The sequence below is a fragment of the Gracilinanus agilis genome, chromosome 5, assembly GCF_016433145.1.
Source record: "Gracilinanus agilis isolate LMUSP501 chromosome 5, AgileGrace, whole genome shotgun sequence".
Lineage (NCBI taxonomy): Eukaryota > Metazoa > Chordata > Mammalia > Didelphimorphia > Didelphidae > Gracilinanus > Gracilinanus agilis.
The window spans coordinates 187,087,020-187,111,805 of record NC_058134.1 but is presented as its reverse complement, the minus strand read 5'-3'; the positions used below and the strand labels follow the sequence as shown (position 1 = coordinate 187,111,805).

The 24,786-nt window shown below is 36.0% G+C and overlaps 1 protein-coding gene across 2 annotated transcripts in view; it reads right to left on the bottom strand.

The window, feature by feature from the left end:
- Positions 1-2,033: 2,033 nt before the first annotated feature.
- Positions 2,034-24,786, bottom strand: part of LDHB (lactate dehydrogenase B) — a 28,872-nt gene continuing 6,119 nt past the window's right edge. For both annotated transcript variants that reach the window (XM_044678820.1, XM_044678819.1), the window contains exons 3-8: positions 20,420-20,537; positions 15,585-15,758; positions 14,167-14,340; positions 11,379-11,496; positions 5,228-5,351; positions 2,034-2,380 (exon numbers count right to left, since the gene is read on the bottom strand). In XM_044678820.1, coding sequence (XP_044534755.1) covers positions 2,213-2,380; positions 5,228-5,351; positions 11,379-11,496; positions 14,167-14,340; positions 15,585-15,758; positions 20,420-20,537 — 876 coding nt within the window. In that variant the 3' untranslated portion in view covers positions 2,034-2,212. The remainder of the gene's footprint in view (positions 2,381-5,227; positions 5,352-11,378; positions 11,497-14,166; positions 14,341-15,584; positions 15,759-20,419; positions 20,538-24,786) is intronic.

The following is a 24,786-nucleotide window of genomic DNA, read 5'->3' as shown; positions in this document are numbered from 1 at the left end:
ACTTAACTAAGACAAGAAGATTGGACTAAAACACACCTGATGTTCTTTCAAGCTCTAGATCATTGTGATCTTTTCTTCCTCTAACCTTCCTCTATATCTCTGTAAAGACATGAGTTGGTATTATGGACTGATAGTCTTCTGGGGTTGAAAAATCAGAAGAGCCAATGATGCAGGAAAGGAACAGAATATGCATACAAAATTCTTCAAGCAGACCATCTCTTGCTTTCTTCTTTGGCAAAATGAAGACGACTGCTGACAGCTACTAGTGAGAACAGAGGCAGTTATCTCCATACGGTTACATATGATATGTGTGTGAATACATTGCTAATCTTTGAGTGAAGGAGTATCCAGAAATGGAATTGATTTTATTAGCTTCTCAGCAAAAGACAGTAGCAAAAACCACCAATGCCAGGACAGCAGCCAAGTAACCTCCTTGACCTATCTCAGAAGGGAATTGATCTATTAACTGAATAAACTTGTCTCAGATAAAAGATAACCTGGGAGCCAGCCCAGGTAAGCAAGGTACTGACCTGTCCATTGATGACTTTGGTTCCCAAAGTGAACTTGTAGAGATTCATGGAAGAGGGAAAAAAATAAGGCTCCTGGAGTAAGGAATTGTGAATTATCTATATCTTGGACTCTCCTACATGCTGGAGGGTCTGAGAATCCTCCTTCCCATGCTGGCCTGATGGGTCTCCATCTGCCTCCTTTTAGAATCCAATTTTGCCTAGTTTACCAAGGGCTCTATGTCACATGGGAAAAGCATATGCAACTGAACTTCATTAGCTACTAATCTAGATAGAAGAGAATTGAAGTTGCAGCAAGTCCTTCCAGTGAACTGAACTCCTGGATGTAGGGCTGATATATGAAGGAAACCTGGAATTGAGGCAGAGAGGATCATCTGAACCAGTTCCTGGACAGTGACCATGGCTGTGGTCAAGTGGTCTGAAACTTTGAAAGAACAGGACTGAATTATCCTTTGGGGTCAAGACCAATGATAAAAATCTGCCAACATCTCCAACTGCAGTTATGTGTGGGGCATGCCAGCAACCATCAGAGACAACATTTTCTCTCTGATGAACTAAACTGGAGCCATCACAAGAACAGTAGCAGCAATGGAATGGGTCCATTACCAATTTGGAGATGGGAGGTGTAATGTTATGTTGTGCTAAGCAAGGGACTCTCAGTCTTAGTATCCTTCAGGGGAAGGCAGCTATTTCTGTCCTACTGGACTCCTTGTACTAGTTGGAACCATCACCCCACCCCATTCATGGTTTTTTTTTTTTTTTTGATGTTGTTGTAAACCTTATTACTACAATCCCATCCTATCTTGGTAGTCAGATTTCTTCCTGCCTTAAGGACCATGTTTCTGTGGTCCTCCCACCACGTCCCCCAGCCCCAGCTAAGGAGGACTTTCCTTCCAATGAAGCAAAACAGAAATTCCAACAATTTTATAATTCACATTGGGTGAAACAGCAATTTACATGATACAGCAGGGTTCTTTCTTTGTAATACCATCAATTTACCTTGAGGTTGACAGAGGTAAAATGCCCAGTACCAAAAATGTTGTGATTTGATCTATTCATTCTATTCTATTCATTCAACAGACAACCAATAATTCACCCTTTATCCCAATCCTGCCTTTTCAGTCACAGGTTTTGTACTCACTACCTCAAATTTATATTTCTTTTTGCCTCAGAAGACTATGAAAGGGAAATTAGGCCTAAACATTATAATAGAGGGCCAATCCAATATGACTGTTTTTGTAAGGTTCTGATGAAGAATCTTTTCCACCTCAACATCATTTTCCTTTTTTTTTTAAAGTATTATAATATTCCGGTTCTATCAAAAAAAGCAGTATTTAGCAGTGAATAGCATTACAAGCATAATTTGCTAACAAAACAAAACCTTCTGGAGACACAGATTATTTAGCTGAACAATTACAACTGGAATTTTTTTCATCATACTATTCTGTTAAAAAGAAAAAAAATGCTATTCATAAGGATTTTAAAAATGTATCTTAGGGAAGAAAGCACACTTCAGTAATCAATTTATTGGTTCATATAGCAAGCCTTTTAGTTATATACTTTGATGCTGTGGCCAGAGTTGAGTTCAAGAGAAAAAATTCTAACCACCAAGATGGCTAAGCACTAAGTGGGCACAGCGAATCATATCATATTGATTGGGTTTCTACAGAATACTGCTATGGACGTTACAGGTCTTTCAGATCTTTTTGGATGTCCCACAAGGTATCTGCACTCTTCTTGAGTTGAGCTACCTCATCATCTTTCAGCTTCTGGTTGATAACACTGGTTAGTCCTCGAGCATTCAGAATACATGGAAGGCTGAGGAATACTTCATTCTCGATGCCATACATCCCCTTTGGTAAAGAAATAATGTCAATTAGTCTATGAGAGATAAATATAAAGTGTTTGAAATAATTTCAGCAGTGGAACCAACACTATTTCATTCAGATATTCTGACAGAAGAGTAGTCATCAGGTTACGGAAAATTGGATCAAGGCATAGATAATTTGGAAAACTCAGTGTTTACCACTTACATTAATTCTAGTGTGATTTTGGAAATTTGGGCATCCTTGAACTAATTTCTAGGTCCCTGATCTAAACTTCCTGTGGACATTTAGGTCTCTTTGAAACTACATTTCCCAAGAGCCAACTGGCTTCCTCTCTTGCATAATCACGTGGGCAGGAAGTGTAATAACATAGATAGAAGGATAAATAGTGAGAGACTGGATTGGTACTTCCTCTTTTCTGCCTTGGGAGCAGAAGCCAGGATGGGAGGAGGAGGCAACAGGACGCAACTTTCAGACTGACTCTTTTTTTTTTTTTTTTTAAACCCTTACCTTCTGTCTTGGAGTCAATACTGAGTATTGGTTCCAAGGCAGAAGAGTGGTAAGGGTGGGCAATGGGGGTCAAGTGACTTGCCCAGGGTCACACAGCTGGGAAGTGACTGAGGCCGGGTTTGAACCCAGGACCTCCTGTCTCTAGGCCTGACTCTCAATCCACTGAGCTACCCAGCTGCCTCCTTTCAGACTGACTCTTAACAGGCATGTGGCTTTATTTTTTTTTTAATGGATACCAATAAATCATTTAAAACCATAATATTTTTAAATCTATTAAGTCAAATTCAATTTTTGCCTCATAGGATTGGTGGGATACAATTTTTCATGAATGTCTAAATTCAGTACTAATAGAAGATTATAGATTCAGAGCCAGAAGGAACTGTAGAGGCTACCTACCTCAACCCTCTTCTTTTAAAAATGAGGAATTGAGATTTGCTCAAGTTGCACATGTATTACTTGAACACCTAGAATTTGAAAACAAGGTCTCTGACTCCAAGCATATCTTTGTAGGTTTGTGTTCTTTTTTGGTTGTTGTTTTTTAACCTTTACCTTCCATCTTATAATCAATACTGTGTATTAGTTCCAAGGCAGACGAGCAGGAAGGGCTAGGCAATGGGGGTTAAGTGACTTGCCCAGGGTTACACAGCAAGAAGTGTCTGAGGCTAGACTTGAACCCAGGACCTCCCATATCTAGGCCTGGCTCTCCATCCACTGAGCCCATTTCCTAAGTTTGTGTTCTTAAAGAAGTTTTGATGAGAAAAGGATTTTCAGGTGGTAGTTAGCCCATGCAAGCTTCTCGTAGAGTCCTAGAGTGGAAGAGATCTTAGAAATTAGAGATTACCTAGTGTAACTATTATATCTGAGAGCATTCAATCTCCCTTTGCTTCCAAATAGGGGAGAAAAAAGGTCAGATGAACTTCTAAGAAAATTGCTACAGTATAACAAAATGAAAGCTAATAAAATATGTCCAATAAATACATCCATGATTGTACTGATATTAAAGGCAAAAACTACCACCAGAGTTTTGTATGTTTTCTAAACAGAAAACCATTCAATACTAGTAAGGGATGAGATAATTTGCCCGAGTTTTATGCTATCTTTGTTATGCATTTCATATGGAAGGTAGGAAAGCAAAAATAATGAGTGTAGAATTAAAATGCTGACAGTGCCATGCAAAATTTTTAATTATGGAAATAATCATGATTCTATGACTTAGTTCAGTGATTCTCAATTTTTTTTGGTTTTCACATTCTCCTAAACTCTTAAGATTATTTTATTAATATTTTTATGAAAATAATTTTAATCTCATGGATCCCCTGAATGATTCTTAGCAGTCCCAAGAAGTCCCAGGACTTTACTTTGAGAACCACTGGCTTAGTATATTAGTCCTAGGGAGCTGTCTGAGACCCCAAGAAGTTAAATGATCTGTCTAGGGTCCCACTGCTATTGTAAGAGGCAAGATTTGAACCCAGGTCTTTCTACTTGATTCCAAGCCTAGTACTCAGTCCATTACAGTATACTCCCTCTCTCTAAAATATGCACATCAATAAATAATGCAAATGACATTTCCAAATGTAATTTTCAAATCCATCCTTACATCGTGTTTTCCAAGTTTTCCAAGTAACATTTGTTTTACAAGATTTTTTCTAAGTTTATTAGTCAAAATGATTACTGGATATGAAAAAAGGCTAGTTTGTTCTTCTAAGAAAAATAAGGCAAACCAAAAGAACGTTCTACACAATACTACAACAATATAAATGAAAAGAACACTAAAAGGAAACAAACTCTGGATAAATGGAAAAATAAAAATGGTCCAAGAGAATAGAGAATGAAACAAACCTTCCTCTTATTACCTGAGAGGCTACTAGGATAGAATATTGCATACAGTGTCAGAGATGTTCATTGTATCCATTATTTTTTGTTATGTTTTTTGTTTAACTGTTTTTGTCTTATAAGGAAGAGTTCAATTCCAGGTAGGGTGGAGAGGGTGGGTTTTGGGGAGGCATATCCAGAAATGGCTAAGATGTTAAAATAAAGGACATCAATTAAACTTAAAAAGAAAAAGACTTTCTCTGCTCACTCCAACAAAATGATTATACCCCAGGTTCTGTTACATACCAAAAATTGTACAACAGAGTAACTGTACAAATCAAGGCTAATAAGAAATATAAAAATGAGATTAGCCAACTGCAGAAACAACTCATTCTAAAGGATGATTCTATAAATTAATTGCTAATTCTAGACTAATATCTAGGAGAAGAAATACTTCAAAATAAGAGAATTTGGTAACAACAGTCTATATTAAATATCCCTTAATAGAAAGGAATGAAATAGTATTTTATTTCCCTATAAGTTTTTTCTTACCTTCACCATAGTGGACACAGGATGAATCCTGGATAGATTTTTTAACATGCTCTCAATAAGATCAGCAACACTTAATCCAATAGCCCAGTTAGTGTATCCTTTAAGTTTGATCACTTCATAGGCACTAAAAAAAAAAACCCAACATGAAAGAGAACACAGATAAAATTAAGATATTCCTTAGGATGCAATCTCCCATTGCATATGCATCATACTCAGTTGATATGCTGGCAGCATGCCAACATGCCAGAAGGCAGAACTGTTTTCTTCCCCTATATCACTCTTTCTCTGTCACCAGGGATGGCTCTCTGGGAAATATACATTTGGAAAGGAAAGTTATCTAAAAATAAAATAATTATTAACATATTTTAAATAAAGATGTATTCAGAGAGTTTACCACTCTTAAATTATGAATTTATAGTTTTAAATTATAAATAGCCTATTGCCATACATAATTGTAAGTAGTTTGGTCAAGAATGATTTCACAGTAGTTCAAAAAGCAAGATCAGACAAGGGAAATATCGCTGAGTTTAGGAGTCACTGGGCTGAGGTTCAAATCCCAGCCCTTTCTAGCTCTACTTTTGTGGCTTTGGACAATTTTCTTATTAGCCTCTCTGGGACTGAGTTTCCTCTCCTGTAAAATGAAAGAATTGAATAAGATGATAACTAATATCCCATCCAACTACTAGAGTTTATAATTGTATATAACACCATGACTTCTTAGGACTTAAAAGAAAAATTATTCAAAAGGCAAGGTAGGAAGCAGCTAGTTAGGTAAGTGGATAGGGCACCAGGCCCAGAGGTGGGAGGTCCTGGTTTCAAAGCTGGCCTCAGACACTTGCTAGCTGTGTGACCCTGGGCAAGTCATTTAAACCCCACTGCCTAATCCTTACTGCTCTTCTGCTGTAGAACCAATAAGAAGAAAGGTAAGAGGGTTTTTTTAAGGTAAAAGAGTGGTGAAATAATATAAGCACATCTCACTGTAAATCAAATTCATATACATAAATATCTAACTGGCCATATATTCAAGAAAGGATGGGAAGAGTGATGTGTACATTTTTTTCCCAAATAGAAAATTTCCTTTTCTTGAGTCAAAGACCTCACTGGAGTTGGGCAGGCTTGAAACAGCTTCAAACAAGGTGAAATCTTGCCCCAAAATTTCATTCATTCTTTTCAATGCCACAGAAATGTACTGGGGAATAGTTTCAAAATCAAAGGTAGAAGGAAAAGCATGGTGTAGGAGAAAGAATGGAGGGGTCAAAACACCTAGATTCTAGTCCTGTTACTATTTAGCATGGATTATGGGAAAATCAATTAATAGTTCTGTGCTTCAGTTTCCTTATCTATAATGGGGGCAATAATATTTGCCTTACCTACTTCATTGGAATTTTGCAAGGAAAGCATATTATAAAGTGCTACATAAATGTGGTCCAGTGCAGCTAGGTGGCATAATGGACAAAATGCCAGGTCTGGAGTCAAGAAAACCTGAGTTCAAATCCAGCCTTAGATGCTAACTAGCTGTGGGGCTCTGTGCAAGTCACTTAACTGTTTGCCTCAGTTTCCTCATCTGTAAAAATGATCTGAAATGACAAACTACCCCAGTATCTTTGCCAAGAAAAGCCCAAATGAGTTCATAACATGATTGAAATGAATGAACAACACTAAAAAGTGGTCTATGTATACTATGTGTAATGTACATATTAGACAGTCAGTCAATTAGTCAATCAATAGTTACTCAACACTTATTATGTGCCAGTTACTGTACTAAGTAAGAGAAGGTGAAAAAAATGACCTGGTCCTCACAGAGTTCATTTTCTATTGAGTGGATACATAGTAGAGCAACAGAAAATCTCGGTTTTATAAGGTACCTTAGAGATCATTTAGTCCAACTACCTTATTTTACAAATGAGGACCCTGAAGACAAGATAGTTGAAATAACTTGATTAAGATTACACAAGTGGTCAGTAACAAAACTGAGGTATGAACCCAAGCATCTGACTTCAAAGTGATAACATGCTGTCACTCTGGAACCATACCCTGAATCAGGAGACCTGAATTCTAGACATAGCCCTACCAGTAATTAGTTGTATGGGTTTGGATAGCTCCTTAAGCCCTCTGTACCACAGTTAAACAACATTTCTAAGGTCCCTACAGCTAAGATACTTCTTTCCACACCAAAATCAGATTCCTTACACAATAATTTCATTGTAATGTAAATTACCCTAAAATAAAAATATTACCAAATTTCTAAGAATAGGCCATAGTAATAGAGATAGGTTGGCCTGATTATTATAATTCTGTACAAAAAAAAAACTAGTCAAAAGAATGTTTTTATCACTGCCATCTTGTGTAACAGACAGTCTAAACTTTACTTACTGTATGGCAAACACAAGTACAAAAGGCTGGCAAAAGAAATAATATTGTTAGTGTTGACAAAAATAAACAGTTTAAATTCCTTTCAACAATTAAAAGGAATTCATCCATGCCTCTGTGACCTGAATTAATCATTCTTTATTTGTCTGAGTCAATATCATTTCCAAACAATTGCACTTTAAAAAGCTCTTAAAATCAATCATTATTTCAAAGGACCTCAAAGATCATCAACTCTAATCCATTAACAAGAATCCCCTTTACAACACATCTGACAAGTAATCCTCCAGTCTGTGCTTGAAGATCTCCAATGAGAGTGAATCCATATCTTCTCAAGCAAGCCCTGAGCCTTTTGGATAACTATAATTGTTAGAAAGTTTTCTACTCATATTAAGTCTCAATTTGAATCTTTACAACTTCCTAATATGCCTAGAACAGTCCTCTGAGGGAAAGCAAAACAAGTCTAATTCAATCCCTCTTTCAGATGATACCTCTTCAACTACTTGATGACAATTGTAATGGCTACCTCCATCTCTTCCCTCCTCTTGACCAATTTTCTTTTCTCCACAATAAAAGTCCCCAGAGCTTTCAAATGATTCTTATATGACATAATCTGGAGTCACTTTTCTATCACTAGCCTGGTTGCCCTCTTTTGAACATTCTCTAGTTCATCAGTGTCCTTTCTATAGAACTAAACCAACTGCTCAGTCCTTTATTTAATCAACAAACATTGGTGCTAGGTGCTAGGCATGAAAACAAAACAAAACAAAACAATACAAAATGGATAGTTCCAGCCCTTGAAGAGTAGATATTCTACTGATCTGACCAGGATGTAATTAAAATGGGCTAGAGTATGACTCACTTCCTTCATCCTGTAAGCTATGCCCCTCTTAAAACTGCCAAAGATTATATTAAAAAATTTTAGCTGCTTAAACACCATAGATTGTGATTCAAGTCCACTAAACCTCACAAATCTTGTTCAGAATGTTGCTACTGAGCTAGTCCTATCTTTTCCTCCAATAGTACAAGCGACCTTATCAAATGCTTTGCTAAAATACTAGCCAACACTATCTATAGTTTTATACCAATCTACATGTCTAATAAACCAGCCAAAAAAAGGAAATGAAGTTAGCCTGACATAAGCTAATCTTGACAAGGCCATGGTGGCTCTGTAATCACTACTTTTTTTCTAAATATTAAGTAATGATCTCTTTAGTAAAATGTTTTGAAATGCTGGCTTTAACTGAAATCAAAACCATTGGGCTATCGTTTGTAGATCCCATTCTCTTGTTTTTGAAAACCAAATCACCAGGACAAGTATTGTGGTCTGTTTCCTATTCTTCATGATCTTGTGTTTTTGTTTTTAATTCTGCATTTTTTTAAAGATAAGTATTTCTCAAAAGAAACATGCAAACATCATAACTCTTACAGAGCACACTTTGATGACTATGAGAAAAATTGCAGCACCCATTGATGTAGAAAAGTCAAGTGTTTTTGAGCATCACTCAGGATCTTGTGATCCTAAAACAGGATTAGCCACACTGAAGTACAAAGGAAAGTGAGATCAAAAATGAAAACAATGCCAAGAACTGAAAGACTACTACTGCAAAACAGCCTAGTTCCTCCTCCAAGAAAAAAACAAAGATCTTCAGAAAGACCTGGAAACTGAAGGAATTGATCTTAATTCCTTTATAGAGTGGAGTAGGCTTCCTGAAGTTGGAAAAACATCAAGAAGACTAGCTTAAAACAACAGCTGCTAACTGTTTCTCTGACAGGAAAACATTGGCCCCAGGACAAGACAATACAAACTAGAATATTTAAACACTGGAAAAGGGTAGTTTTTACTAGTGAAATTCCCTTTTTCACTCAAGGGTTTACAAAAATCTTTGTCAAAAGAAGTCTAGGCAAGCTTGTAAGACCTAATCATCTTAATCAGACTAAAACATGCACCCCAAAGTACATTTTGGCATTTAAAAATATTAGTGGGTCAGAAGATTTGTCCCCCATGATGATGAACTGATAAATAATACTGATATAATTAGAGGTAAATTTGCCTAAATTATAAAAACTCCCAAGTGGAGATCAATCTTATTTTTTTGTTCTGTTTCCATCATGTCTGACTCTTCGTGCCCTATTTTGTGGTTTTCTTGGCAAAGATACTGGAGTGGTTTGCCATACACTCCTTCAGATCATTTTACATATAAAGAAACAAGCAAATATGGTTAGCCATGAAATGGTCAAGTTTGAGAAATTTTGAAAGACTTTCTTTTACATCATTGATAAAGGCCCCAGAAAGTTAGCAGATCTGTTATAAGGTTGACAAATAGCCTGCCTGAGAACCACTCAGTAGGGAGTCATCAATCATTGCTACTCATCTCTTTTTCTTTTGATTCATACTGGATATTCTCATCTAACAAGACTTGTGGCTATATGTTATCATTTACTGGAGGACAAAGCAGTTGCTTCCTCCTCACAAGGTCCAGTTCCCTCCCCTTTAGGAAGAGCCTCTTCTCTGTTACTTAGGTCTAAATAATTCAATGATCCCTTTTCTTCCTTTTCTCTTCTATGTGACATTCTTCCCCCGCTATCTCCTGATGTAAGTTAAACATTCTTTATATTTGTTCAAATAATTTTTTTTAGTTTTATCTGCGAGCCCTTCTTATTTTTTAAAGGAATATTTCATTCTTATCTGTGCACTTATCAAATTCTTTCTCTTCTAGGAGAGAATATAAACATATATATGCTTTGCTTTGAGGATATAAAAATCACTTGGCCATGGCAGAAATATAAGCATCAACATTGTCATCATCATCATCATTATTGATAACATTTAGATGGCACTTTCCAAGTTCTAGGCACCTACTAAAGTAAACACTTTATGATTTTATTATCTCTATGCACCTCACAACATCCCTGGGATGTAGGTGCTATTGTTATCTATTTTACAAAAGAGGAAACTAAGGCAAACAGAGGTTAAATAATTTGACCAGGGTCACCTAACTGGTAAATGTCTGAAATGGGATTTGAACTCGGGTTTTCTTGTCTCCCAGCCTATCACTGTACTGCCTAGCTGCATTGTTATAAAGTATCCCTACAAACTTATTTCTGATCTCCATGCTTGTTGAAAATGAGATATTCACTCCATTGTTGTTCTTTGTTTGAGTCTAGACAATCACAAAACAATAAATCAAGATCAGATTTGTAACATTTGCCTATTTCTAAGTTAACATTCAGATCTTTTGGTGGGTATGAGCTGGCTTCAGCATATCCCTAGAAGGAAGCAAATACATCATCTAGTTTCACTCCCTAATTTCACAGGTAAGAAAGATAAACATAGAGAGGCAAAGTAGTTTTCTCAGGCATCACTCCTAATCGAGTGCTATTTGCAGTATTTCTCACCTATTAAAAAAATTTCCACGAGAAAGACAATATTTGATTTTTACCATATAGCCTGTCTATTACAGGTTTCATTAAATAAATAGGTGCTTCCAATCTCACCTCATTGGCTGCATATAGTATCAAGAAAGATGCCAAATGGTTGGGTGTAAGGAGGTACCTCAAAACTGTATCAATTTGCATCTCAAACTATTTGTGAGGTCAAACATTTCCCCAAGTGATTATGAAAGAGTAGATCATTTAGAATCTCTTATCCAGTTTTGTAGCCACAGGTTTATGGACCTGCTTAAGTGAAAAGGCATCCAATATAACTAAATACAATTCTGCCCAATGGACAAGTAATGGACAATAGATTGAGGAGCCAAAGTGAACTAGCACATTCACTGACCTTTCAATAACCAGCTTATGAACTTCCTTCCAATTCTCACTGTCGTTGTCAGTTCCCATTTCTGGATTCAGCTCCTGAAGGGAAACACCTGCCACATTGACTCCACTCCATACAGCCACTGCATAAAGAAAAAAGGAAAAATGTTCTCTATCTGGAGAGTTTATGAAGAAAGTCTTTCTTACTTTTATTACTTAAACTTTACCTTTTAGATTATGCACTGAAGCTGAGCTCTAATGACATGATAGTAGCCCTAGTGGCTATGGTAGAGATTCTGAAGAAGCTGATTCTTGTATCTTTAAAAAATCTCCATGGTAGATTGACCTTTAATACTCAAATTTTCAACTTCAAAAATTTTATAGAAACCCAAAAGAGATAAGGAAAAAGACTTGTACAGAAATATTTATAGCCGCTCTCTTTGTGATGGCAAAAAATTGGAAAATGAGAGAATGTCCTTTGATTGGGGAATGGCTGGACAAATTGTGGTATCTATTGGTGATGGAATACTATTGTGCTGAAAGGAATAATGAACTGGAGGAATTCCATGTGGACTGGAACAACCTCCAGGAACTGATGCAGAGTGAAAGCAGCAGAACCAGAAGAACATTGTACACAGAGACTGATACACTGTGGTACAATCGAATGTAATGGACATTTGTGCTAGCAGCAATGCAATGACCCAGGACAATTCTGAGGGACTTATGAGAAAGATGCTATACATAACCAGGGAAAGAACTGTGGAGCAGAAACACAGAAGAAACACAACTGCTTGATCACATGGTTTAATGGGGATATGATTGGGGATGTAGACTCTAAATAATCACCCTAATGCAAATATCAATAATATGGAAATAGGTCTTGATCAATGACACATGTAAAACCCAGTGGAATTGCATGTTGGCTACAGAAGGGTGGGGTTAGAGGGAGGGAAAGAATATGAATCATGTAACCATGGAAAAATATTCTAAACTAATTAATTAAACTTAATTAAAAAAATTTTTATAGAAGGACAATGAAGCAAAAACTAGCCCCTGTTTAGTCTAAAGTTTTGGTGTGAAGGCTTTTGAACCCTTTTCTCAATTAAAACTTAGATGACAGAAGTTGAGGATGCTCTGGTTTTGTTTCTATGCCTCCTCCCTAGAGTGGATTTCAGAGACATTGGAGTGAAGGTCCAGATCATCATTGCTTATTCCTAAACCCATTAATAACCTGAATCTAAACTTGGATAGAGGTATAGAGGTAGGAGAAAGACACTATCACTGGAGGCCATAATAATGTTCTCTTTAGCCTAGAATACATTCTTGCTTTCCCAATGTATCTTAAATTGATTTGAATATGTTTTGCTGCCCTTCCTAGGAAAGTCCATCAAACTGCTGTTATTGCCTTAAATAACAATAGTCATCTCTTTAGGGTTATGTTTTTCCTAACTCTACTTCCTGACAAGGTATGTAGACAAGGAATTAAAATGCATAGATGGTAGCATGCGATAATTTAAGGACAGTTAGGTGGACACACCGAATAGAATGCAGGACTTGCAATCAGAAAGACTCATCTTTGTCAGTTCAAATCTGAGTTCAGACATTTAATAACTGTGTGGCCCTGAGCAAGTCACTTAATCCTATTTGCCTCAGTTTCTTCACTTGTTAAATGAGTTGGAAAAGGAAATGGCAAATCACTACAGTATCTTTGCCAAGAAAACCCTAAATGGGGTCACAAAGAGTTGAACATGATGGAAAAATTACAACAATAATTTCAAGAGAAGTTTTATATTATTGTTAGGTTAATTTCTGTCACTAAAATTGTTAAAAAGTTTATATGTGGATTTTAGGAAGAAACTAGGCATTTATTAATCAATAGCATTCCAGTGAATTAATATTAAAATCATATTATGTTACTGGTCACTTCAATCTTTTGTGACACGTACAGATTTAATGGACGACTATTCAGATTTATTGAATAAGATCTAGATATTCCCGAAAATTTATGCAGTAATTCTTTTGGAATGACAACAAATTTCATCTTTCAAATTAAATCTCCATTTAGTTCCACAAAGACTCAATGGGACAATAACTACATTGAAGCATTTAGAATAACTCTTTATCTACTTTAAAACTTTTTTTAAAATACCATCAAAAGGGGCACCTGAGTAGCACAGTCAATAGAGTTCCAGGCCTGAAGTTGGGAAGACTTGGGTTCAAATCTATCCTCAGACACTTCCTAGCTGTATGAACTTTGGCAAGTCACTTAACCCCACTCTTCTGCCTCAGAACCAATATTTACATACTTAATATCAATTCTAAGACAACAGGTAAAGGTTTTAGAAAAATGCAATCAAAGCATAACATGCTACCTGTTCAATCTCTTTATACTTTCCAACCTATGCCCACCTTCTCTTTTACCTATATTTCTAATGAAGATAAATGAATGATTTTATGTAGCTGTAAGGGTAGAGTGTACATTGGTCTACAGGCAAGAATGGTAGAAGTTATTTAATTCTACTGATAAATTAATACAATAGTTCTCAATTTTCTTCATAATGAATGAATACACCCCTTTCCAAATGGCCCTTTAGTACTTTACATACTAATAAAGTTTTCGTATTTTTATTTATCTTCTTGGAGACGACTGGCACATGAGATCTTACACTTGACACTTCCTCCCAGTCACTTGCAGTTGGGGATGGGAGAGGTTAAAAGTCACTCCGTGAAATAAATATAGATTGTCAGCCTTCATCTCTGATCCTTGCCCCCAAACCATAAGAAAACAAAACTGATATAATTTTGTTCTTTACCGCTTGAGTCACCATGTTCTCCCAGGATCCAGCCATGGCAGCTGCTTGGATGGATGCCAAGCTTTTCAGACATAAGATAACGGAATCTGGCTGAATCCAGATTGCATCCACTACCAATCACCCGGTGCTTGGGCAGTCCACTCAGTTTCCAGGTGACATAGGTCAGGATATCCACTGAGAATAAAACAATGTCATAAGTGAATAAGAATTATATTCATGATTCATTCATTGCCATGTCCCTCCCCAAAGTAAGAACTGACCACAAATGCATAAATAGCACATCCTTTGCTTTCTTGCCATCACACTTTTGCTCACACTTTCCCCATAACTACTGTCCTTCCTTCACTTTCCTTCTCAGTCAGAGAATCAATATCCATCTTTTGAAATTCAACTCTTCTGGATAGTCTTCCTTAGTCTACGTTGTTGCTTTTTCTGCCTCACATATCATTTCACATCTTTCTGATGCATTTGCTACATATTCTTTTGCATTTTTATGAATTATGTGCATGTTTTTATTATGTGACACATAATAATAACAAAAGACTCGAAACACCATTAAATCAGAGACAGGGTTTTATCTAATCTTTGGATTTGAATTTCCTTCCATGCTTAGTACAGCTCTCTCTACTCAGTAGTTTCTTAAAAATGTTTTTGAGTATTTTGTTTACCAGTAATAACTGGGTGGGAACATGAAATTTATTGTGTTCTTTATAACAAAAAAAAAAGGTCAGTAAGTAAAATAACTCGTTACCAATTAAAGTTGAGGCATTCTAAAATTTTCTCATATATCCCATAACATGATTTTTGAGAGACTTAAAAGTATGAATGGTCAATAAAGATACACCAGGACTAATAAATGAAACCTTTTATGTACTTCTGCTAGCAGTCTTCAGTTGCCATTTTATAGGTTAACCAGTGTAAGCATTTTCATGTAACTTGTTTCCCAATGAGAGGCAAACAAAGCATAACAAAGTAAGGGTTTGGAAGTCAGAAAAACTTGAGTTTTTCCCATTTAGGTTCATGTTTGTATGACTGATAGTAATTATGCTACTTCAAAAAGTTGGGAAGATTAAATTAGATAATGCATGTGAAAGCACTTTGTAAACTATAAAGCACCATAGGAAAGTAAGTTCATCTTTAGTGAACAACTAACGTAAGCTTAATTTTTTAAATTTAAAGTCGGCTTTTAGGAGACAGCTAAGTTGACTCAATGTATAGAGAGCCATGCCTGGAGAGAGAAGGTCCTGGGTTCAAATTTTAAATCAGACACTTCCTGGCTGTGTAACCCTGGGCAAGTCACTTAACTCCCATTGCCTAGCCATTATCATTCTTCTGGTTTAGAACCAAGGTATGGGTTTAAAAAAATCTAATTGGCTTTTAGGAACTTGGTAAATCAAAGGTTATGGTACTATATTTACCTGGGTTGGAAACCACAATTATGGTACAGTCTGGGCTATACTTTACAATCTGAGGAATAATAAATTTGAAGACATTCACATTCCTCTGTACCAGGTTGAGGCGACTTTCTCCCTCTTGCTGACGGACTCCTGCAGTGACTACAACAATCTTCGAACCAGCAGTGACAGAGTAATCTGTAAGAGAAAAGATAAGAGTTAAACTAGGTATATTTTCAAAACAACTATTGGCAACTAGCACATAGGAAGGTGCTCAGAAGAATGTTTTGTGAATGAATTGGTGAACCATAAGAAACATTTCCCTTTTTCCAATAACTTGGTACTCTGTAGATGAGATTTCACAATACAACCTCAGTTCATGAAACAAGAGCAAGAAAGGCATAGTTTTAACATGCATCTTTTTTGGCTTTTGAAAGTGACCCATCATTACATTTTTGAAACTAGGTTAACATCATATGCTAACCTTGAAGGTATATCCATCGTCAGAAGACTAAAAAAATCTGCATTCAAAAGTTTTAACAAATAATCTAGGACCAAGAAAATTCTTTAGAAGTAACTTTTGGTGACTACTTATGTCAATTATTTCAAAATAAGAGAAGAAATGTGTTCAGTCAAATCTTTATCATTCTGAAAGGAGACAACTCAGTCAATTTTGGAATAATTCTTAGAAGTTTTTTCCTACATTGATCCCAAATTTATGCCTCTGTGGCTTCTTCCCATTGCTACTAGTTCTTCCCTTTGGGGCCAAGCAAAACAAGACAAAGCAGTTTCCCACATACTAGCCACACAACTAGTTGAACAGGGCTCTCACTTCCTCTCTAAAGCTTCTTTTCTTCACTCTAAACTTTAATTTCTTCAGTTGGGGATCTCCACATGTCATGATCCTCAGGCCCTTTACCACTGTAGTTTTCTTCCTCTGGACACTCTCTAACAAGTCAATGGCCTTCCTAAAATGTGCCACAAAAAAACTGAACACAATATACCTGACATGGTCTCTACGGAATAAAAAGGAGCTATAAATTCCACTGTTGAGAAATCACCAAATTATATATTTTAGAGGCACTTGTTGGGACTTGATAACTCACATTAGAGATGCAGAGCTCTTAAACTACTATCAACCACCCCCTCTGAGCTTCGTTTCCTCATTTGTAAAATGAAAGAGTTGAACTCAATAACTTCTAAGGTTCTTTTTTCCAGTTCAAAATCCTCTAAACAAGTGAATCACTTACTATTCCTGAAGTTTTCCATTCTGGGGCTTCTAATCTATAGTTTTGTTCTGAGAGGGTAGAAGGGAATGATTCGACCTAGATTTCTTCTGCTAGTGAGGAGATTCCAAAGTGTCTTGAAATTTAGTTTATTTAAAAACCAGTTTACTTTATCAAATATTTTCCAATTAGACACAAGTATAGAAATTAAGATAGAAATCTTTGACATCACTTAGTGAAATCCTCTTGTCTTACAAATGAGGAAAAAGATCTATCCGTTATTTTTTCAGAACTATTTCTAACTTTTTTCTTTCTAATTAAGTGTTATTTTATTTTTTAAAATACTGTCATTTCTCATATACTTCTGAAGCTTTCAGCTTTCTACCCCTCCCTGGGAGGAATAACTTTGTTTTCCCCTTTAGATTTATTTGTTTCATTTCAAATTAGGGATAACTTTAATTTTGTATTTTATGGTTTTTTTCCAAAGTATATTTATTATTAATTAGTGGCTAAATATTAAAAGAGACAAGCACAGACCTTTTGACCTGGATGAGGTATTAGAAGTCACCTGGTAACTGTTGTATTTTGGAATTTGGAAAACTTTAGATATCAACTACTTATAGTTGGCATTCCTAAAACATGCTTCCATTCTTAAATCATGGGAAGGAAAACTTTTGATCCTGGTAGAGCTAAACAAAAGAACTAGCCTTTAGTAAAAAGAAAACACTATTTTCCAACTAGGTGACAAACTCTGTCAAGGATTCGGACTCTAACCTATATTCCACTTTTTTTTTTTTAAACCCTTGTACTTCAGTGTATTGTCTCATAGGTGGAAGAGTGGTAAGGGTGGGCAATAGGGGTCAAGTGACTTGCCCAGGGTCACACAGCTGGGAAGTGGCTGAGGCTGGGTTTGAACCTAGGACCTCCTGTCTCTAGGCCTGACTCTCACTCCACTGAGCTACCCAGCTGCTCCCTATATTCCACTTTTAATAAATTTCCTTGAGAAAGGATGGGGGAATCATAAAATTTAAAGGATTACTAGTAGGGAGTAAGGAGATAATAAAGTAGTGAAGGTAATTTTTTTTTCAAATCTTAGAATATAAAAATGAGAATGAGAAAATCAATCACTACAAAGTCAGTTGGTGCAAAGTTTTGTCTAAGATCCTGAAGAAAATCACTACAGATGTCTAGAACATTTTGTTAATATATTAAATATAAAAGTAATTGTGCTGATAGTTCAATTCTCTTCCCACCGTGATCAATCTTTTTCTTTTCAGTCTGTTCTTATTTTCTCTCTCACAATCTCATATAAATTAACAAATATTCATTAAACATCCACTACATGGCAGACACTGTGCTATGTATTTCAGGATACATACATATGTACAAAATATGAAATAATACCTATCCTCAATGACCATACAGTCTAATGAGAGATCAATAATATAAAAATATGTATGGCACAAACATAAAGGGAATAAATATAAATAAATACACAGTACTTAAATACATGGTTAAAAGGTAGGATACTAGCAAACGTAAAGCATGGGCTAAGAAATGCTTCATTTTGATGTTGATGGATCTGTATTTTAAAAGAAAAGAAAAATTCTATGAGACAAGGGAAGGAAGGGAGTACATTTCAGCATTATGGGCAAATGTAATGGAGTAGCACATGTTTGAGTAATAGAACAAGGGCCAGTTTGTTTAGATTATGGAGTGTAGGACCACTATCCAATGAGGCTCTGTAATGATCAATTGGAGATAGTTAAAGGTAGCTTTAAAAGCTAAACCAAGGAGTTTATATTTAATTCAAAAGGCCTGGGGATTGGGGGTAGCTGGGTGACTAAGTAGATTGAGAGTCAGGTCTAGAAAAGGGAATTCCTAGGTTCAAATCTGACCTCAGACAATTCCTATCTGTGTGACCCTGGGCAAGTCACTTAACCCCCATTGTCTAGCCCTTACTGCTCTTCTGCCTTGGAACCAATAGATAGTATTGATTCTAAGATGGAAAGTACGGTTGTTGTTTGTTTGTTTTTTAAATGAAAGCCATAGGAAATTACTGGAGCTGACTGAAGAGAAGAGTCACATGATCAGATCTGTACTTAATAAAAATCATTTTGGCATGTCGGAAGCAAATTTCTCCCTCCATTATGTTGCTTTTTTTTAAAGTCATTTCTCAATGACCTGGAGGTCAAAGACCACTGAGTAATTCAGGTATAGACAAGCCCTGGGAGAAAGGAAGTTAAAGAACCCAGGAACCAACTAGACAGGAAACTGATTCCACAGGCACTGCCTCTCTGGGCGACCCAGGCAAATTAAGAAACTATGATTGGTTCCTGAGATGTGATGTGTGAGAGCTAGTGGGTAGAGAAAATAGCTTATAAGGGGAGACCCAACAGGAAGTAAAGGTCTTTCTTGCTGGAGCCAGGAGAGCTGAAGGAACCCTTGTTGGAGTTTAGCCACAGGCCATCATGGTGGCCAATAGATTAGAAAGCTAAGTATCTCTCCACTTCTTTCCTACCTTTCCCTCTCTTTACTACTACTATTACTTTGATTTAATAAAGTTATTAAGCTACGATCAGCCTCATAATTTTAGTTATTACAGGAAGTAGTGTGGATGGTGGAGTAAGGAGAGATGTAACACAGGGTGATCAATTAGGGGGATACTACAACAATCTAGGTAAAAGGTGAAGAAGACTTGAACTGAGGTGGTAGCTATAAGAACAGAAAGAAAGGATTGGTTGTAAGAGATGGAGTGAAGGTAGAAATGGCAAGATTTGGTAACTAGTATTTGCTGTGAGGGAAAGTGAGGAGTCAAGGATGATTATTATTATGAACCTGTGAGAGGAGAAGATCCTGGCACTTTTGACAGAAATAGTGAAGTTTAGAAGAAGAGGTGGTTTGTAGAGAAAGATATACACAGTATTAGATAAAGTTCAAGATATCTCCAGGACATCCAATTTGAAGTGTCTTAACAAGAAAATGTTGATGTGAGATTGAAGCCCATTTAAGAGATTAAGGTTATATTTATAGCTGTGTGAGGTTTCACATAAGGCTGATAGTTAACATATAAGAGTTGCTGAGGTTATTGAAAGTTCATAGAAGAAGAACAGGGGGCTTAGAACAGAATGTTGGGGAGCATCCACAATTAGGGGTCACGATATAAATGATAAGCCAGCAAAGGAAAGGAAAAGCCAAATGAATAGGTAAGCCAAGAGAGAGTTAGTATCCTGAATAACCAATTGGGAGAGAATCCAAAAGGAGAGAGTGGTTAACAGTGTCAAATAGAGCAGATTGATTAGAAAGGATGATAACCAAGACTAGATCAACAGGTCTGGCATTTAAGAGAGCATCCTTAAGTTTGGAGAAAACAATTTCACTTGAATGATGAAGTTGGAAGCCAGAGTACCAAGAAGTTTAGGAGTAGGAGAGCTAACAAAGGAATGAAGTCATTGGGGAGTAGACAGCTTTTTTCCCAAGAATTTGGTTGAGAAAGGGAAGAGAATTCCAACACTAACTTGAGGAAATCCCAGGTTTTTAAGGATAGGGAAGAACATGTACTCTGTAGGGTTTTTTATGTTATGAAAAACTAATTTACTGTATCAACATATAGTAATACAGATTTGAAACTACCTTTATCAGCCACAATTTTAGGAGTTTGGAGAAATAAGCTCCCATGCTGCAGATCCATCATTTCTCCTTTGAGTTTGTCTTCCAAAACATCAACAAGGGCAAGTTCATCAGCAAGACTCTATAAATAAATAAAAAAAACAGGACTTTTAGTAACTTAATATTAAGAAAATACAACCTTTTAACTAGAAAGATTATGTTTCAGGAGCTGTGCAATAATATCTAAGAACTAGATAAAATATAAATGGCCTTCTTGGATGTTGATAGTTTCATAAGATTACAGATTTTGAAGGAAACTAGATTCTAAGAGAAAGGAGTGAAGGAATGTGTTCCAAGCACAGAGGACAATCACTGCAAAGGGGAAAACTAGAATAATATGTATGAGGAAGACTAGTTTGACTGAACAATAATATACATGAGAGGGAATAATATGTAGTAAGCCTGGAAAAGCAGACTAAGGTGAGGCTGTAAACATTTAAATATCAAACAGTTTCTTGAACAGGGAACTAATAAGGTCTGACCTAAACTTTAGGAAAACCACTTTGAAACTGTGTGAAGGATGGATTAAAGTAGGAAAAAAACTGAGCAGGGATACTAGCTAGGAGGCTTGTGAAGATAATACTCTGCAGGAGACCACATCTTCTACAGTCAAACAACTGACTGAAAGCATAGACAATACAATATTCTTTTGTGCATAATTTTTTTTGTTTGTTGTTTTTTTTAAAAAAACATGACTCCAAATGGTATAATGCTTACTTAAAGGTTTTTTTCCAACACATCTCCCATGGATGTGTCAAAATCAACAAAGATAATTGTTGATCAGCCCTCAAACAATTACTTTCAAACAGGATATAGAAAAGGGAAACTTAGAATTGTCAATTCTTTACCATTGTCATGGAAAATGTCCAGAACAGAGTTCAAATAACAGATGAATCCCCTATGCAGGTCTTTTGTGTTTTTCTATTTGCAGAGAACATTGTGTCAATTGCATTAAGTCTTTGAACACTGGAAAGACTTCTCCAGGGGTTAGATAATTACCCAAGAGAATGACCTAATTATCTTTAGGGTAGAAACCAAGAGAGCGATTAGCCAAGCTATGATGTACTGATAAATGGACAGCGCAAAGGGATTGTTTTTCACTACATCTAACATGGAAAGATACTACAAATATACAGGAATAAGACCCAGGATTGAGGAGGTAGAAGAGAGAAAACTAAATTGTCTTTGAGAAATGACATAGTGTTTTAGTGACTCCAAATCTTTCTTCAAAACAAAGGCATGTCATTGCTTTAAATTAATATCTTGCTGCTGATGCTGTGGTTGTGAATCATTGAATATGATGGTCCATCTCAAGTAAAGGATCACCTACAGGATAACAGAGTGTAAGCATGGGTGTAAGCAATGATGGGTGTAAGCAGGATGCAAAACACTAAAAATAAAAAATCAAGGAGAAGCTGAATAAAGAATGTCCTCAAAGAAATGAATAGAAAGAGAGAGATAGAAACAGAGAGAGAGATGGTTCTGACAAATAGCAAAAGGGAGGGATAAATAATGCTCAGATGTCTACGTGCTCCATTGGTAGGCACAGAATTTCAAAAGGGATAGAGGAAGGTCTCCAGACTCTGTGGAAGATTTGTTGGAGGATGTGGACAAGAGGCACTTTAGACAAATATGTGTGGATGGGTACCATTAGAGAAAATAACCCACATTGATGAAGTCACTGTTCTATTTAAGTACAGAAGTACATAGTAGTTATAAGATCTGAAATGCACTTAACTCATATTGGTCAAGGTCAGAGTTACAATTCCAGCTCTGGAAAGATGAACCAGATTGTGAAGGGCATATAAATGACAAGTTGAGGAATCTGTATTATTTAGAAGATGGATTTGACTCAATAAGACAGCCTGATACACTAAGAACAGACTAGATCTATTCTTGGAGAAACTGGGTTCTTTCTTTCTTTTTTTATTATGATTTTGTTCTATTTTCAACATTTGGTTTTTTTCTGGATCATCTGGTCAGTTCAACTTTTTACAATTGGATTTGTTTCTCTAAAATGTCATTTTAAATTAAAACACTGAAATTTACCTTAAAACATTGCAGCCCCAGGTCCAATTAAGAAAAAATCTTCACTTATTTTGCTAAAACTATGGGCACCAAAGCCCTAAAATAAGACAACTTGATAATACCCATAATGCTCTGTCAAGAAACCGAGCAGTAATGAACGTTACCTTATTTTAGTAGCACCACATGTGTGACAGTGAAGATAAAAAGAGCAAAAGAATTAAGGGTTTAAGCACAAGAGGATGTCACATGATCTTAGTTCCTGTTCTCCTGTTTCAGTGGGTGTGAAAAGGATTGGCTGGGAAATGTAGACTCAGCAGCCAAGGAAGGAAGAGATCCAACACTTTTAAAACATCACTGAAGCTCTGAATATAGATGCACTTACACCAATGAGGATTCTAGATGGCTTCCAGTCACACAAATAGAAAACATGTGACTAGGAACTAAAAAACTTTTTGAGGCTTAAAGAAATCAGTTTTTTACTCTTAAATTTAACAACCTATCAATTCATATGGCTGGAGTTTTGGCTTGCTTGGTTTTGTTTTTTTTTTTTAGCAATGCATGCATATATATACATATACACACACATTTGTAGATCTATTATATATGTACACATACATATATGTAGCCACAAAATTATTTTTTCAGTCATAATTTTATTTTATTTCAATGGCAGTCATTTTGTTACTATGAAGCAAGGCTATTAGCCATGATACTAGTGTTATTAATCTTATACAATGATTAAACTGGTTTTCTTCATGTTATGTGACTCCCAAATGTAAACCCAGGGCCTTTCTTCTCTAACAAACTTATTTATGGCTAGAAGTCATTTGTGGCTTTTGAAATCATAAAACAGTCTAACTGCTTTAATATCTTAATATGATAGCATCTGCCTTCCCTATAAACCTTGCCTCATTCCTACTTTTCATGTTAAGTTCTGCCTCTCCAGCTTAAATATATAAAACTTAAATAGTAACAGTAATTCATTAACATAGCTTTATACATTTCTAAACCACAAGATCAATTTTTTTTCAAGAGGAAGATGGTCATTGTTCTTTTCAGTCTTCTCAAAAAAATTTATCCATTCTTCCCAAAGCCTGCAATGTAGAATATTTTCATTTTGCAAGTTAGAAAATGAAAATAAACGTTCATACAAACTAGTTGATGTCGACAAATCAGTGGAAAGAGATTAAGAGAGAATTTTGGGGTGCCTGGTTATCAGACTACATAACCATTTATCATTTAATATCATGAATATTAAAGGGGAATTGTCATGCTTTAAGGAGGGATTGGACTAGAAAAATTCTAAGATTCCTTCAATTTCGAAGAACCTAAAATTTTATAAATTCTACCTGCTGCTTAAAGCAAATAAAAGGATCTTTCTTGTACAAGTCCTAGAAATGCCGTAAGAATATAAGCTCCTTCAAACCTTTCATTTTTGTTCTGGGATCTCTAGCACCTAATACAATGACTATTAAGCCAAGTTGACCTAATTTTCAAAACCAAATATTTCCATTTGCTGAAGAGGAAACCTGAGAATTAAGTCCTTTACTAAATTATTTTTTGCATTAAGATATTAAAATATTTTTTCTTCAGTGTCTAGAAAGCTTAATATCAAACCCATGAAAATAGAAGTTTTCAAAAGTAGATAGAGAAGGAAAAATATTTTAGATTCTGTTGTCTTCTTTCTCTATTTTAAATACCTAAATTCTAAGACAAAAAATTCACGTCTAGGGGGCAGCTGGGTAGCTCAGTGGATTGAGAGCCAGGCCTAGAGACAGGAAGTCCTAGGTTCAAATCCAGCCTCAGACACTTCCCAGCTGTGTGACCCTGGGCAAGTCACTTGACCCCCATTGCCTACCCTTACCAATCTTCCACCTATAAGTCAATACACAGAAGTTAAGGGTTTAAAGTTAAAAAAAAAAATTTCACGTCTAGCTAGAGCAATTGTTTTGTTTTGTTTTTGAACTAGAAATGAAAAGTTACGAATGACTTACCTTAAATTTTCTCTATGGTTTGAGAATGTGGGTTTTTTCTTTTTATTACTACACTAACTTCCAGGCACCTAACACATTTATATCAGATAGAGGAAAATAAAAGGAAGTTATCCTTTTTTTGTAGCATTATATTTTCCCCAAATGATAACAAATGTAGTCAGCAAGGAAGGGATGGCATGGTGAAAAAAAAAAAGCACAAAATTTGGAAGTAAAAGAACTTAGATCAAAGTCACTCATTACCTGTGTGTCACCTTGTCACACAACCTCTCTGATACTGAATTTCCTCATCTGCAGAATGGGGTTGGGAAA